Here is a 15,452-nt window from a genome sequence, read left to right on the forward strand (position 1 = left end):
TGTGTGCAAACAAAGCCAGGGACAGAGCAAGGCACCTGTTCATGTTTGTTCTTGCACAGACGTCTCTCTCACTGGTGTTTTAGCTGTCCTCTGGTTCACCCATGTATTAGATGATGTTTAGAGACACAATGACCGGAATGTGTCAGTGTGTGACGTGGAGTTTGACTGTTGGCCCTGCACTGGAAAATGAGGTGAAGGATCCCGGATGAGAGAGAAAGAGAGAGAGAGAGAGAGAGAGAGAGAGAGAGGTGTTTGTGTGTGTGTGTGTGTGTGTGTGTGTGTGTGTGTGGGCACCAATCCAGGCTCTCTCTCAGGGACGATGGAACCTGCCAAGGCACAGAGGGAGCGGACGCTATTTTAACACAATCACAGTGGGAAGATTGAAAAAGAGATCAAGCCAAAATTTATTGGAAAACAAGGCAGCTTAAGGAGGAGGAAGCCAATAAGCTCAACTTAATCACATTTAGTAAGGAAAGATATTTTATGGGAAAAAAATTAAAAATCAAAAAAAAAAAAAAAAAATCAGCTCAAATAATTGTGCAAGACAATGCATGCAATGCACAGATCATTAAGTATATAATATATCTTTTGTATATTTGTGCTTAATATAATCATGAGATACTACATTGAGGTGACAAAATCATGATACATGGTCACAGTCTACATTTTTACTTCATTTTAATTCTTTGACGTCGATAAATCAAGGAAAACACACTCTTGAGTCTTAACAAAAAAGAGGAAAAATAAATGCAGGCATGGTTTGATGGATAATGTGTCCAAGTAATTTTTTTAATGAATTGGAAGTACGCTAATTCGTTCGAAATTTAAACCAGAGCATGACATAATAGTGGAATAGTGGTGAGTTAATGTCCCACTGAGAAATGTTTAAATAGCAGAATCAGTGCATTCGATCATATCATTATACAGTAAAGGCAGAATAGTTTTTTTTTATATACAGCATTTCTTTTTTATATGATATGATCTAGATGCTGTCTAAATGATTACAAAGACACGTCAGACCACATCCGTAAACAGACAACATCACGTTCCTGTCCTGTCAGGTGGACAGGATTCTGATGTTACTCTAGACAATCTCAACAAATCTGCAAATTGATGATTGGATTTTTTTTCAGCTGCCCAGTTACTGTGCATTACACTGCTGGCACATGATTAGTTCATTGGATAAGTGCATCAGCGTACAGGTGTACGTTTGTTTCTATTGAACTGGACGGTAAGAATACATTTATGAACGTAGACTTACAATAAATCCATTCGGAATTATAGGGCCATGTCTAGACGTGATATATTTAGCAAGAGAAATATAAGTCTGCTCAATAAATATGTGGACATTAACAAGTTATTGTTATTTTAGTTGTTATTTCTGCATAATTAAAAAAACTAACAATCATACTTTAAGTTTTTAAAAGTTGGTTGCGAGGCATTTTGCAGTCAGTAATTGCTTGAAGTCTGAACCCTATACACAGGTTATTTCCCTGTTGAAGAAGCTCAGCCAGGCTTTTTTCTGCAGCTGTCTCAGCTGTCTCCTGTTTATTTTTAAGGCTTTCTGCCAACAGTTGTCATATCCATGATTTAACTTTAACCCCAATATACTGTGGTAGATAGCAAAAATAACAGAAATCTGACAAAAGCCTATGCACATACACATTTTCCTCTTAGATCCTACCCCTGTCTGAACTGAGCTATTCTGCACAACATTCTTTAATACAAACCAAGGTACACAAGTTGGGCACAAATATTCTGCATGTTCTAAAATGTATTATTTCATGGCTAGATCAGACTCACCAAACAAAGGATGTGTTTTGTAGCTGTAGCTGTATATATATATATATATATATATATATATATATATATATATATATATATATATATATATATATATATATATGTATATATATACACTCGTGACTCACCTGGTAAATTGTTTGCTCTCTTCGTGTACTTCCATCTCTTTGCTTTTAAATTCGTTAAGCTCCTTGCGTATTGCAGCCTGCAGAAAAAGAAATGTCCGCAATTCATCCAGAAACAGATTTTATCAGAACTTTTCTATCCTGGTTTATTCCTAACTTCACTATACTGTAACTAATAATTACTTGTTATAGTTCACAAGTTCAAAAAGTAACAATCTAAGCTTCTCAGTTTTGTAAATAGCAGTATCACAAAGCATTTTCAAACATTTAAATATCCTGTAGATTTCATTAAAGAAAATTCTGATTTACATCATTAACACATTTAATCCGTTTTGTTTAGGATTATCAGTGCTTATCACTTATGTACAATGGCCAGTAGGCGGCAGCACCGTCATAAGCTACATGTCACAGTACAACACAATAGTAAAGAAATGTTAAGAAACAAAAAAAAAAGTAATAATAATAATAATAATAATTAAAAAAATTAATTCGTTAATTAATTAATAAAATATATTAAATAAATAATATCTGTATTACTGGGGGAGTTGCTCAGAGAGCTGTCTAGGTTTCAGTTTTCCTTCCCTTCATCTCAGATCCTTTCAGTTAAAAAACTACACAATGACAGGTTCCATATCCTCCATTTATACCATGTTTATAACATGATGACCTAAACATTATATATAATTACACACTCAGAGATGTTGAGTATAAGATAAGGAAGAATTGGTAAAAGTCTCACTTTGTCTGCAGGCGTCAGCCTGGTCCAGGGCTTGTCAGCACGCCGATCGTAGTCTTTTGCTTCAGTTACCTCAACATACTCGTTAAAACGTAGGATCCTCCTTGCTACTAACTCAGCAACTGTGGGACGGAGACTCAGCTACAGACAAAAAAAAACACAAAAAACATACAGTTCCACACCGAATAGTATCTAGTGTCTCGAAGCAAATGTAGTTCATTAATTAACCTAAAGGTTAAATCCTTTGGAAATCATATATATATATATAAAATATGTGCAGCAGTAGGTTAGATAGTGTGCTCAGAATGAAAGCTTCACTGCTTCAGACATTAAAGGCAAACTTTTTTCTCCAGTAGACTAAAATCAGTGCTCTTTTACATAGATGGCATAGAAACCTCACACCTTCACTCAGCCAAGCAGCTACATTCATAACAGCATATCAACATATCAGCTTTATTAGATAATGATTACTCCTCACATTTTAAAGGTTGTACACTTCACAACCACCAGATGGCGCAGTGCACCACAAACACACGGATAACATAGTGGCTTCTTTACCAGGAACGTCAGAATTCATAAAACAACTCTTCATTAATGAAATTAAACCTCATAGAATTAAAGACTAGACTACACAAGGTGAAGCGTGTGATACCTTCCGAGAAAGCCGTCTTTTAATTTCTTGCTTGGCTTCTTGCTCCTCTTCCTCGTTCTTCTCTGCAGTGACGAAGCAGAAAAAAAAAGTGAAAAAAGCCACGTAAGATTTCAGTATGTGTGCAGTTATGACACTGAGGTAAACAGAATATTCATGCTGTGATTATGATATACCTTACAATATATTACAATATGCTACGTGAGGCAATTTGTAAGCACTTAAATCCGGATATCCTGTATAAAAGACTTGAGTTTGAGAGAACAGAACGGCTGATAATGACAAATGAAAACCTGAGGGTCTAAGACAGACAGACTTGATGCTATTTTTCCATGGAGAACATGAGTCTTGGTTTCAGCCTCTGGCTTGAACATACAGCCTGAGTGCACTTCAGTGATGGAGAGCAAACGGACACCCTGCTTCTTTCCCTTCAGTCACACTGCATTAATCATCTTCCAGCTTGTTCAATTCCTTTCCATCTTAACACCAGTGCTTAGAATAAAATGACATTTTGACAATGCTTGCAGTTAATTCTGGGTGTCATTATTCTTGCTTCTCTCAGTATAAAATGTGTGAAATTAGGGTGACTCAGAACGCCTTGGATGTTCTTTGATCCTGGCTATTGTAGATGCTTGGGCTTTTATATAGCACAGATGAATCATTACTGCTCTTGTCCAAGAGTAATAGACACCTGACAGTGGATTATGCAGTTCTGTAAAAAAACCTTAGCAGGTTTCATATGTAGTTTCAAGTGCTCTTGATGAAAATTGCCAAAGCTCTATAATAGACGAAGTACTCCTCCAGAATCTTTTAAGACTTTGGTCTTTTTTCTTCATCTCACAACTCCAGGGTCTGTGTAGAGACTCAGAAGTTTCCTGTTAAGTTTCTCAGACCCCCCAAAAACAGGTTGCTAGATGTATTGCCTAATAGTGTGAATGGTGTGCTATAATGGACTGCTGTCACTTTCTGGGTGTAGAAACTTTCTAGGTGCTCTTAGACACAGAGACGCTGTTTGGTGTCACCCAGATGAGGATGGGTTCACTTATGCGTCTGGTTCCTCTCAAGGTTTCTGACAGGTATCTGGTAAAGTAGCTTGGTTCTTATAGGCTGCATTATATTTTTTTCATCAATTGTGAGAAATTATTTGTAGCTTCCTTGCCTCTAGGTCACTCCCAGGGCAATTTAATGACATTTGGCCGATCTTAAGACTAGAAATGAACTAAGACATTGCTGTTTCATATAAGTTTATATTGTGAAACCCTTCACTAACAACACCCTTTCTTTCTGTCTTTTAAACTTTTTGCTGAATTTCTATACTTTACTAATTTTACATATGAACATCTTTAAGATGTCTAGACTGACCAGACCTGTGTGACTGCAAAAGATCTACACAATCGAGTCTGCCACTGTTGTCCAGGCTATACTGGTTAACAATGCTTATACTACTTACAATGCTGCACTAAAACAGCAAGTCTGATGATAAAGCAGTTGCTCGCCGTGTGTTAAAACCCTTCTATTGCAAACAGAGACTTTTCATATCAGTATGATCTGTTGTACATATAGTATTTACACTGGTCAGCGCTGTTTCTGTTTATTGTCTTTGTGTATTTTCTTTTGTGCATTGTCTTGTATTTTTTGTTTGCACTGTCTTTTGTCCTGCACCGTCTTGTCTGTCTTGTTTGTCTTGTCCTGCACTGTTTGCACCAGGTTGCACACATGCACTTTATGTATCTAGGACCACTTACTAAGTCCTTAGCCCTCTCTTTGTTTTTTGTAGCACCCTGGTCCTGGAGAAATGTTGTCTTATTTCACTGTGTACTGCAACAGCTATATATGGTTAAAAATGACAATAAAAGCTTCTTGACTTGACTTGACCATGTTGTCATGGGCTTGAACTGGAAAACAAGCGCTTACTCACGTTTCAGGATGTTCCTCTGCTCCAGCTCTTCAGTGGTGGGCCTCTGGCTAAGCCGTCTGCAGTGAAAGAAGACGAGTCAATCCCCACACTAATTACACATCATATGTTTAAACATGAAGAGCTAAAAAAAATTCTCCTGCTGCTCAGTTTGATCTGACAAGATGGCAAAATTCCCAATTGGGATTAACCAAACTCCTCAGCTCTTACAGAAGATACAGGAAAGTATAACAAACTGGCAATTCATCAATTCCTGATGGAGGCTTTCAAAATATACTGTGCTTTCCATCTTTAGCTGGAGTGTGTTGATATTAGACAGTTTGGTACAATAAAAGTAGCATGTTCTGCAGGTGCTGGGTCAACATCACCTCACTAATTTACAGCCTATCAGCTGCCGCTGTTCCTGTCTCTCTGTCTCTGACGTCCTTGGAAGGATATTCTTCTCTTCCAGCTCTTTCTTGCTGGGCCTGTTGCCGAGTTTAATGGCAAGCGTGTCTCTGCGGCGGATTTTACTGGCAAGGGAGCCTATGGAAACAAATATTCATGTTAATCTCTCTCAGGCAATTGGGTTCTGCCATTAAAACAGCCATAAAATAAAGGCGGAGGTAAAATTAGAAAGAGAGAAAGAGCAGAAAAGGAGACAGAGAGAGATTTAGGAAGGACAGGAGTGACTAGTAAAAATCAGATTGCTTGAGTTGGGTTATACAGAAATACATAGCAAACACAACACCGAAAACACACCGTGCATGGAAGAATGGATGGATGGATTAATGTGCAAAGGTCAGATCCTGGCCATGTAACTGAAAGTAATTCTTTGTTTGAATGAGTAACCGGACATGTCAAAGGGCTTCCATGGTCTGACAGTCACATTTCCTGTGTCCTATATTGTTAGCAAGCAAATGTATAAATATAGCAAAGCCCTATTAATAATAAAAAAAAATAAGTAGTTTGCTGAATTTCTCCTTGATACTAAATACATGTTGGGATCGCTCTTTTTATTTAGCTTTGATTAAATCTATAGGGGCTCTAGCTTCGACTATACTAAAAAAAATAAAATAAAAAAAATAATAAAAACAAAAACACCCAGGGATCTCCGTAGGAGTGATGCTTGATTGTATATCACTGTCTATACTTTTATTATTTTATTTTATTCTTAGGAGAGTTCTATTTTTATTTCGTCTTCAAAAATCTGTTCATATGGTGATCAGAAAATGAACTGTGTAATACTACACCACAAGATAAAAACACCTACTGGAGGTGTACTCGTCCTCTTCGTCCTCCTCATCTTCATCTTTATAGAGTATGGGCCCATCTGAGTCTGAGTCACTAGCCGCCGTCTCTCTAACGGCATTAGGGATAACGGACACTTCTGGACTTTCCACATTGACACCCTGCGGTTTCCTGCTTCCTTCAGTTCTGTAAATGACCAAACACACAAGAGTCGCTCTAATTCAACACAAAATTATCTAAAACACAATTGTATCTGTAACCTGAGGGGGAAAAAATAATAGGCAACTGTGTGCTGGAAAGTTCACAGGTCACAATGTGCAATGTAACGTAATGTTAGATTAGTGTTCAACTCCCGTGGGCAACTGTTTCAGGGAGATATAATAACAGACAAATGTACCGTGTTTATGTTCCAAAGGCATGTAAGATTTTTCCCAGACTTACACCATACTGTAGCAAATTATTTCACAGATGTTGGTCAGATGGTCACGTGGGCATTGCCACAAGAACCTACTCATATTGCCAAACTGATATGTAAGGAATGAAACACTGGGGTTTGCAGTTGGTGGTGTGTTGTGGCCTTCACTCAAAGTGGAGATAAGTTATTGTTATCACCCATAAGTGGATACATTTTCTTTAACTGCACATGCTGGAGCATTTTATTCCTCTTAAACCATATCAACTTTCCAAATAATACATTTTTAAAATGGATTAAAGAATGATACCATTTTTATCACTTCATAATTATATTTCTTGTTGTAGAAGAATTGAAGGACAAATTACTTCCTGTCATTGCTTACATAATTAGAGATATAAATACAGTAGTTGTTTCCTCACCAGCTTCTTTACCTCTCTCTGTCTCACACTCTCTCTCTCTCTGTCTCTCTCTCTCGGTCTCTGTCTCTCTCTCTCTCTCTCTCTGTCTCTCGGTCTCTGTGTCACTCTCTCTGTCTCTATCTCTCCGTCTCTGTCTCTGACTCTCTCTCAGTCTCTGTCTCGATGTTAATAACTGTCCTCTGTAGCAGCAGACTTTTATAAAGCACTGAGGATGGAGAGTCCTTTATAGGCTAAATAAGGCTAAAGGCTAAATAAATATCTCTGTACAAAACGCTTCACCGCATAAACAATTATAGTCTGCTCTTTTTTGTTCATTAACAACACTGTTTTATTCTGGTTAATTTGAGTCTTAGCACGTCATACTAGGGCTGGGTGATTTGGCCTAAAATCAAAATCTCGATTAATTGAACATTTTAACTCGATTACGATCAATGAACGATTATTTTATTTAGATTTTTTTTGCCCTCATAGTTCAATGACAAGTTTTGTTTAGTAAATATGCTCACATATTACAGTCAGTGTCCAAAACACTGCTGCCGTATCCATCCATTAAGCGCAGCAGCTTTGACAACATTAGCACCGTTGTCTGGCGTAATGGCTGAACGTTTTTCTTCCGCGAGGTCCCATTCAGAAAGCATATCTTTCAGACCTTGCGCAATCATATCTGCCGTGTGATCCGCTGGAAAATATGCCGTCTCAAGGCATCTCTGGCGCAGCTTCCAATCGTCGTCAATGTAGTGCAAAGTAAGGCTCAAGAATGGGTCCATCGTCCTACTTGACCAGAGATCAGATGTGGCTGCAAAGTGTTGAACATTTTTCAGTTCAGCAGCTACATTTTTACAGCATGTCTTGTACATGTCTGGCAGCGCAGTTTTAGAAAAATGTGATTGCGATGGCACAGTGTATCTTCGAGGTGTTTAAACCCGCTTCGCTCCACTGTAGCCAAGGGAGTCATATCCTTTTGCGATGTAATAACAAATAGCGTCAGTTATTTCTTTCCATCTTCTTGAACTCTTCTCATACTGTGTGGCATTTGTGAATGCATTTGTTATCGACATCTGCTTTGCGGAGGCACTTGTTGCTGGGCGCTTGTCAGTCTCTTTTTGTTTTTTTGAGCCATGCACTGTTCATATTCAGTAACGTGATTGCGCTCCAAGTGTTGAAACAAATTGGTGGTGTTAACTTTGGGCGTCGAAACTGTTTTTCTACAGTGTCTACATCTGACTTCATTTTGTTCGAGGTCATCCTTACTGAAGCCAAAATGTGTCCAAACGACGGAGACTGCGTTTTTCTTTGGTACAAGCTGCTCTTGTTGCTCAGTTGTCTGAGTGTTTAAGCTCTCCATGCTCGACATGTCGGCGGAATAACGTAACGTAACGGAGCGGGGTCACGTGACTCCACACGCGGTAGTGTTTTTAATGGGAAGGTAATCAAAATAATTGACCTGGAAAAATTTGATCGATTATAGGTTCTGAATGTCGATTTCGATTACTTTTCGATTAATTGCCCAGCCCTACGTCATACACACCCTTATGAAAGACTATAGAACATACGAAAACATTTGATGCTAGATTTCCAAATAAAACTGATACAGTGGAATGCTAGTTGCAGCGACCACTGATAAACGTTCAACAATCAGCAGTAGGAAGTTCATAGTACAGCGACTGGAGATTTGCAGGATAAAATCTCTGAATTACTGTCTGACCTGCTGTTATCATAACTCCATCTGGCCAATTAGATTTAAGAATTAATCAACGGTGAGTAAAAAGCTGTGATAAAATGACAACCTTCATCAGAGCATAAAACCCCAACAAATATAAATGAAACATCTGTGAAAGTAGAGAGAAATAAACAGAACTGTATTTCTATGAGCCAGTGTGCAGTAATACCTGAGTGAAATTATAACGGTGTGTCTGTGCACTTAACAATCAGGAACCACTAAGTAGAGCGTTGTAATTATATTGTACTCACTGTTTGTCTCCATCTGCTCCAGTCCTGATGTCCTCGCTTACTTTATCAAGGTTCTGATTCTCTCCTGGTGTGTCAGAGGAAAGTTGGCTTTCTGTAAATGCTGTCTCTTCTGTAGCATTGTTTAAGTGCGGTTGAGTTTTCTCAGTCGATTCTGACTGATTCTTAGCACCTCCTCCGACCTGAGACGTCTCCTTAACGGCCTTCCCATCAGCACCGGAGGCCAGGCGGCTATGTCTTTGGTCTTTAGCGCAAGAGTTGCCCTCGGCTGGGTTTTCAGGCCCAGCCGTGGCTTTGGGACGGGGCTGAGGTGATCTGGATTTCTTTCCAGTCTTACTCTCTGCTGGAGTCAGTTCAGAGGTGCCATCTTTGATGTTCTTCACACTGGGGGTTGAAGAGGCTTGAGAGGAACTCTTAGCTGAACCAGCAGTTTTTTTAGGAGTGGTGGATTTAGCTGTCAGGAAATGGCAATGAGTGAGAACAAAGCTTTTTTCAGAAAATAAACAAGCCCTATGTAAGAAAAGTGCTGACGATGATGAGAGAAATGAGTGAATAAAAGAAACATATATCACAATGTGAGTTATTTCTAGGTTACATAAAAGGATAAAAAGGATATTAAAGTAAGCTATCTTCTATCTGTCCAATCCTCATTGAGTTATTAAACTCAATTAGTTATTAAAACCCTGCATATGAGAACATAGCAACACCACACACGCTTTTATGAGGAATTATAAACACGATTTACAGAAACGCCAATGGAATATGGGGAATAGTTTTGGTCCAGCTGCAGAGAAGCTACCAAAAAAATTCTGTAGCAAGGGGGACAAATATTTTAAGTGCTAATGCAGATGTTTGCAGCTCCGGTTAGCCATGTTAGTTCAATAATAATCATTGCTATTGTACACTTATGATTAGATTTTTAGCTCATAATAACAATAATAAATAAACTGATATATTTCTATTAAAATACTCCATGTACGCTGTTTACCCTTCACTCCTGGGTTACAGTGAAAAACAGGACACAAACAAGACAACAATAAAAAGCAGAACAGCAGGAATTGGGTTGTGTTTTGCTGGAAATGAGTGATGTCTCACAGACATCGTGTTGACTAAAAAAGTGAATTGAAAAGACTCATCTCTTAGTCTAGGACTTATTGCTATATTTAGTGTAGTAACATTGATTTTTTTTTTACCTGTCTGGCAACAGTGTAATAAATAATCCTTCTTGAGAAAAAAAATAAAAAAATAATGCAGAAATAATTTGATCACATCAAAAAGATTCTCGCTAAGATTTCAGAACTCATGACACTAGTCCAAGTCAATTGTGACCTGAACGAATGCTTACGTAGAGTAACAACTCTGAACATTATAACCTATAAGAGACTCCATCTGACAATGGGATGTTCACAATGATAAGAAAACTCCTGCAGAATAAAAGAACAGTGCTGCTGATATCACACACCAGCAGCTCTATACAGTAGCAGACATTGCAACCCTCACATGCGTTAAACAAACAACATGCAAAACACGGAGACTCCGTGGTTATCTGACTGCATGCTTCCTGTCAGGTAGAGAAAGGACAGAAGTGCAGGCAGTGATGCTGTTCATCAAACATCTCATAAACTCACACCAGCATCACAAAAAGCTCTCGTAACAAAAGGGTACATACACACAAATGCACACAAACGTGACCAAAAGCATGAAGCAACAAAGAAAAGTGAAAATGGAGAATATGTGTCACATGAAATAGTTTTTTCTGTATCTACTTCCTTTTTCTATTTTGAGTCAAAATGCTTCAGTTGAACTGAGTGTTAACAAAACCAACCAATTACAACTACAATGTGGGTTTTTTTAGTTTATTGAAGCACTTCTGAAATCAGATCTATAATAACATAGATTAGCGTTAGAGTAAAACTTCAATACAGTGCAATATAGTGACTTGTATACAGTCACATTATGTATTTTCAATCAAATGTTTATTTGTGAAAAGAATGATTTCTTCAGAGGCTTAGTGGTTAGCACATTTGCCTCACACCTCCAGGGTTGGGGGTTCGATTCCCGCCTCCGCCTTGTGTGTGTGGAGTTTGCATGTTCTCCCCGTGCCTCGGGGGTTTCCTCCGGGAACTCCGGTTTCTTCCCCCGGTCCAAAGACATGCATGGTAGGTTGATTGGCACCTCTGGAAAATTGTCCGTAGTGTGTGATTGCGTGAGTGAATGAGAGTGTGTGTGTGCCCTGCGATGGGTTGGCACTCCGTCCAGGGTGTATCCTGCCTTGATGCCCAATGACGCCTGAGATAGGCACAGGCTCCCCGTGACCCGAGGTAGTTCGGATAAGCGGTAGAAGATGAATGAATGATTTCTTCATTTGAACTCAACCGCAAACTCAGTGATATTCCACTACATTAGAGCACCATGTAGTATTTAGAAACAACAGAAGGCTAAGCCGGATGCTAAGCTAGCTCACTAGCTAACATACCTAATGTTTATGACTCTTTTGTAGGACTCTTCAAGTAGGTTTTTCTGAAGAGGTTACTATTGTCTACAATAAAAAAGATTCTGTGGTCATCAAAAAAGAGTAACTGTCTTTACTTTTGAGGAAACACTTGTGAGCTTGTTAAATACCCAAATGAATTGGCACAAAGGTATGCCAGTGTTTCCTAATGTCAGCATCATTTATAAAGGCTCCTATGCCATGTTAACATATTATTTTATCTTATTCATTCTTTTTATCATTACAAACATGCTTTAAAATTCCATGTGGTGCTGACCTATTTGCTGACCTGGTTGCTTAATTCCACTCGACTACAAACTGTTGTGGAAAGGACATTATAAGAATGAGGATGAGGTTCCCTTCAGAGCCTGGCACCTGACACTACTGAGCTGCTGTTGCAGAATATAAAATCAACATCCATTGGTTGCACAGATTCGAACATCCAGGAGCATTGTAGTATAAAAAGGAAGAGTAACTTGTCAGGGATTGAGCTCAGAAACAAGCGGAGCTCCTCCATGCACTGCACATGCAAAAGCACGATGCTTCGTCACCACTCCAAGCCTGGATACTCACCGTTCCCACGAGCTGTGGTGCGTGTATTTTGTTTGGGTGGAGGAGCAGAAGCCTGTTTACTAGTGCCCTTCTGTACTTTTTTAACCCCTGTCTTGGCATCCTTCCGAACCCCTGCGACTGCTGACCCGCTCGAAGCCTTGCTTGATGCGGCCTGTTGTTTTTTAGCAGCCGGTCTCTGAGCTCCAGACGCGCTGGCCTGTGCGCCGCATGTGTTTTCTTTCTTTTGTACAGGAGCAGAGATGGAACCAGAGCACTCTGGCATGTCAGAAATGAAAATGAAATGAAAACAGGCAGAGCCCCAGACAGACAGACAGACAGACAGACAGGCAGACAGACAGACGAACACAGAGCCATCCAATTACGACTTACAAATTCTGAGTCGGTACAGTTAGAAGTAAAGTATGGTATGCTTTATGCAATTAGCCAAAGTGGATAAAACCAAATGACAGTTTAAATCTCAAGAGGGAAGGAAGTCATTTTTCATAAGCATGGCACTTTCCTGTAAATTCAGAACTATTAAAAGCTGATCAGAAGTGATCTGTGTGAACAAAGGGCTTAAGACAGGACAAGCCAGAGGAAATACAGCTTAAAATGTGCAAAATGCTGAACGCACATCTCTCTCTGCATAAAAACGACTAGTTCACCGTTCATTCACCATGAAAGCAGTGTACTTCTAGCAGGAGTGTGACATTCTCACAGCATTCACTAAATGAAAGTAAAAATCAGAACCCAGACGTTTATGTTGGACAAGAAAGAAAGTATAAGGTCTCAAATCTGGACGTGCTGAATATTAAACAGGCTTGATGTATCTCTTAGTGGATCTGCAAACATACTCGACTCAGACCAAACTGCTCGGTCAGAAAACGACTAAATCTGCCAAAACCGACACACAAAATGTCCAAGGCTGCTCTTTGTGAATAAATATCAATCATTTAAATATCAATCATTTAATTCCTACATACTGTTTTCAGCCACTATTTTGGAACTACTGTTGATCGCGCACGGATGAACACAAAAGCCACCTAATTATTTTGGAGTGAAAGATTTAACATGTTTCACTAGCTCCCATGTTTTTACTAAGAGAAAAAGTGAATAGCAAGAAGTTAAAAATGAAATGTGGGTGAATCTTTCAGAAAAACATGGATCAGAGTTTGAAAAGAAACAAAAGATCAATTTTCCTGACCCTTCTAGATCCAGTCACTGTGTGACAGAGTTACAACAAATATAGGGTCTTAAAGCTGATAAGAGGTACAACAGAGGATGGAGACAGTTATTAAGGCAAATTCTTAAATTTTATCTTAACATACACTACTAGTACTTGGACCACTTCTCTTATGTGACAATGAAGGCACAGCATACGAAGTAACACACAATTGTCACTATAAACAGTTAGTATAAAGTTCACTTGTCTTGTGTTTATTTTGTCTACAGGGTATGTAAACTTTTGCACTCTGTACATTATGCAACAACCAGTTCTGCTGGAACATGTACAAGCACCATTTGCCTTAACATGCTGTACCCTCCATATATAAAAAACACAGACCCTGGAAGTCCCAAGACTCCAGTTTGAGACCCACTGCTATAGAAGACTAGGCGGGATAGAACACACACGCACGTACACACGCACATACACAGGCACACACAAAAACACAACCACCCACAAAAACACAAACACACTAAAGATAAGGACACACAAACATTCTAAAAATATATCACCTTCTGTGTCATCAGCCTCTAGCCTAATCACAGTCTTCTCCTCAGCGGGAGTTTCTGGGGACTCAATGTCCACTTTGACCTCTTCTGTAACTCCACTGGGAACTGCATGTCCGTTTAGAGTCTCTGTGCTCACTGCATCCTCTGAGAAAACGCAAACGACACGCTTATTTAACTACACATATATAAATCATGTGTCTGTGACTTTAACAAAATAATACATATAAAGACAGAAAAATAATACAGTTAACTAAATAAACTAAATAATGGTAGCATTTATTTAATATATTAACACACACAATTAAACACACTTAACTAACAAACATAACCTAAGAACTCAATAAAGGGAAACGTTTATTCAACACAATAAACTTACAAATGTATTTTTGCAACACACCTAAACACACTTAAATAAATGCTTCCAATGTTTAGTTTATTAGTTAACACACTTAAACACACTTAACTAACAAACTCGATAAAGAAAGCGTTTATTCAACACACCTAACTAACAAACATAGCTAACACGCATAACTAAATAAAGGAAGTTTATTGCTGCTTGTTCAATCCAACAAGGATCTCTGTTTCATTTGTAGTTTCTGTCACACATAAATGAGTTCCCTATTGGTTACTCTATAGAGAACTGAGAAATGTTCACTACATGACCTCTAACACAAGAACACCCTTACAAACCAATTACTGTACACAAACTTAACCCATCAATTACAAATATCACACCTATGAATGTTTTATTCAGAGAAAATACAACCTTGGTCTGGAATAAGAACCCCTTTCTTGATGAGCTCCTCACGGGTTTGTCTGGTGGAGATTTTCCTCTCTAAAACTAGAAAGGAAGATGGGAGAGAAATGTTCATTACAGCACAATTACGGTATATTTATAGGGTTTTTAAATCAGAGGTATTTGGTAGTGTTGACATTTTCATTGTGAAATATATTAACCTATATGAGAGATGAAGATTCTATCCTATAGTTTATAGAAATGGATTAACACTAAAGTTTTTATTTTATCCTCAGAAAAAAAAAAACAAAGACAAACAAAACATCTTTTTGCACAGACAAGTAAAAACAGGTAGGTGTAGTCTACCTTTGGAGAGATCCTGAAACTTATCGCTGGTTCTTTTCTTCCGCCACTTCCAAGGTTTGAAGATTTTGCCTAAAGATGACAGTTTCCCCTTCCCTTTTAGCTGAGAGGTCTGGGAACCTCCGCCTACCACATCGCAGTTGGCCAGAGAAGATTTTTCCAGTCCCTCCACTGTGAAGAAACCACATCCACATGTAATGAATAGATGAAGTGAACAGGGGCAAATATCTGACATTATGTCCAGGGACATTTTGGATGGCTGTGAAAGTGAATGAATGTAATTCCATGTATTTGCTAATGTCCAAAAATCTAATCA

General features: G+C 38.6%; 1 protein-coding gene across 4 annotated transcripts in view; it reads right to left on the minus strand.

Moving 5' to 3' along the window:
* phactr2 (phosphatase and actin regulator 2) overlaps nucleotides 1–15,452 on the minus strand; it is a 49,766-nt gene that overhangs the window by 1,061 nt on the left and 33,253 nt on the right. For 3 of the 4 annotated variants that reach the window (XM_060872900.1, XM_060872902.1, XM_060872901.1), the window contains exons 2-13: nucleotides 15,140–15,307; nucleotides 14,804–14,878; nucleotides 14,041–14,181; nucleotides 12,325–12,579; nucleotides 9,264–9,714; nucleotides 6,481–6,644; nucleotides 5,597–5,753; nucleotides 5,232–5,287; nucleotides 3,317–3,378; nucleotides 2,668–2,805; nucleotides 1,932–2,008; nucleotides 1–326 (exon numbers count right to left, since the gene is read on the minus strand). The exon at nucleotides 1–326 is cut by the window's left edge and continues 1,061 nt beyond it. In XM_060872900.1, the coding sequence (XP_060728883.1) occupies nucleotides 311–326; nucleotides 1,932–2,008; nucleotides 2,668–2,805; nucleotides 3,317–3,378; nucleotides 5,232–5,287; nucleotides 5,597–5,753; nucleotides 6,481–6,644; nucleotides 9,264–9,714; nucleotides 12,325–12,579; nucleotides 14,041–14,181; nucleotides 14,804–14,878; nucleotides 15,140–15,307 (1,760 nt within the window). In that variant the 3' untranslated portion in view covers nucleotides 1–310. The remainder of the gene's footprint in view (nucleotides 327–1,931; nucleotides 2,009–2,667; nucleotides 2,806–3,316; nucleotides 3,379–5,231; nucleotides 5,288–5,596; nucleotides 5,754–6,480; nucleotides 6,645–9,263; nucleotides 9,715–12,324; nucleotides 12,580–14,040; nucleotides 14,182–14,803; nucleotides 14,879–15,139; nucleotides 15,308–15,452) is intronic. The other variant, XM_060872903.1, reaches the window with a different exon arrangement.

The sequence above is a fragment of the Tachysurus vachellii genome, chromosome 6, assembly GCF_030014155.1.
Source record: "Tachysurus vachellii isolate PV-2020 chromosome 6, HZAU_Pvac_v1, whole genome shotgun sequence".
Lineage (NCBI taxonomy): Eukaryota > Metazoa > Chordata > Actinopteri > Siluriformes > Bagridae > Tachysurus > Tachysurus vachellii.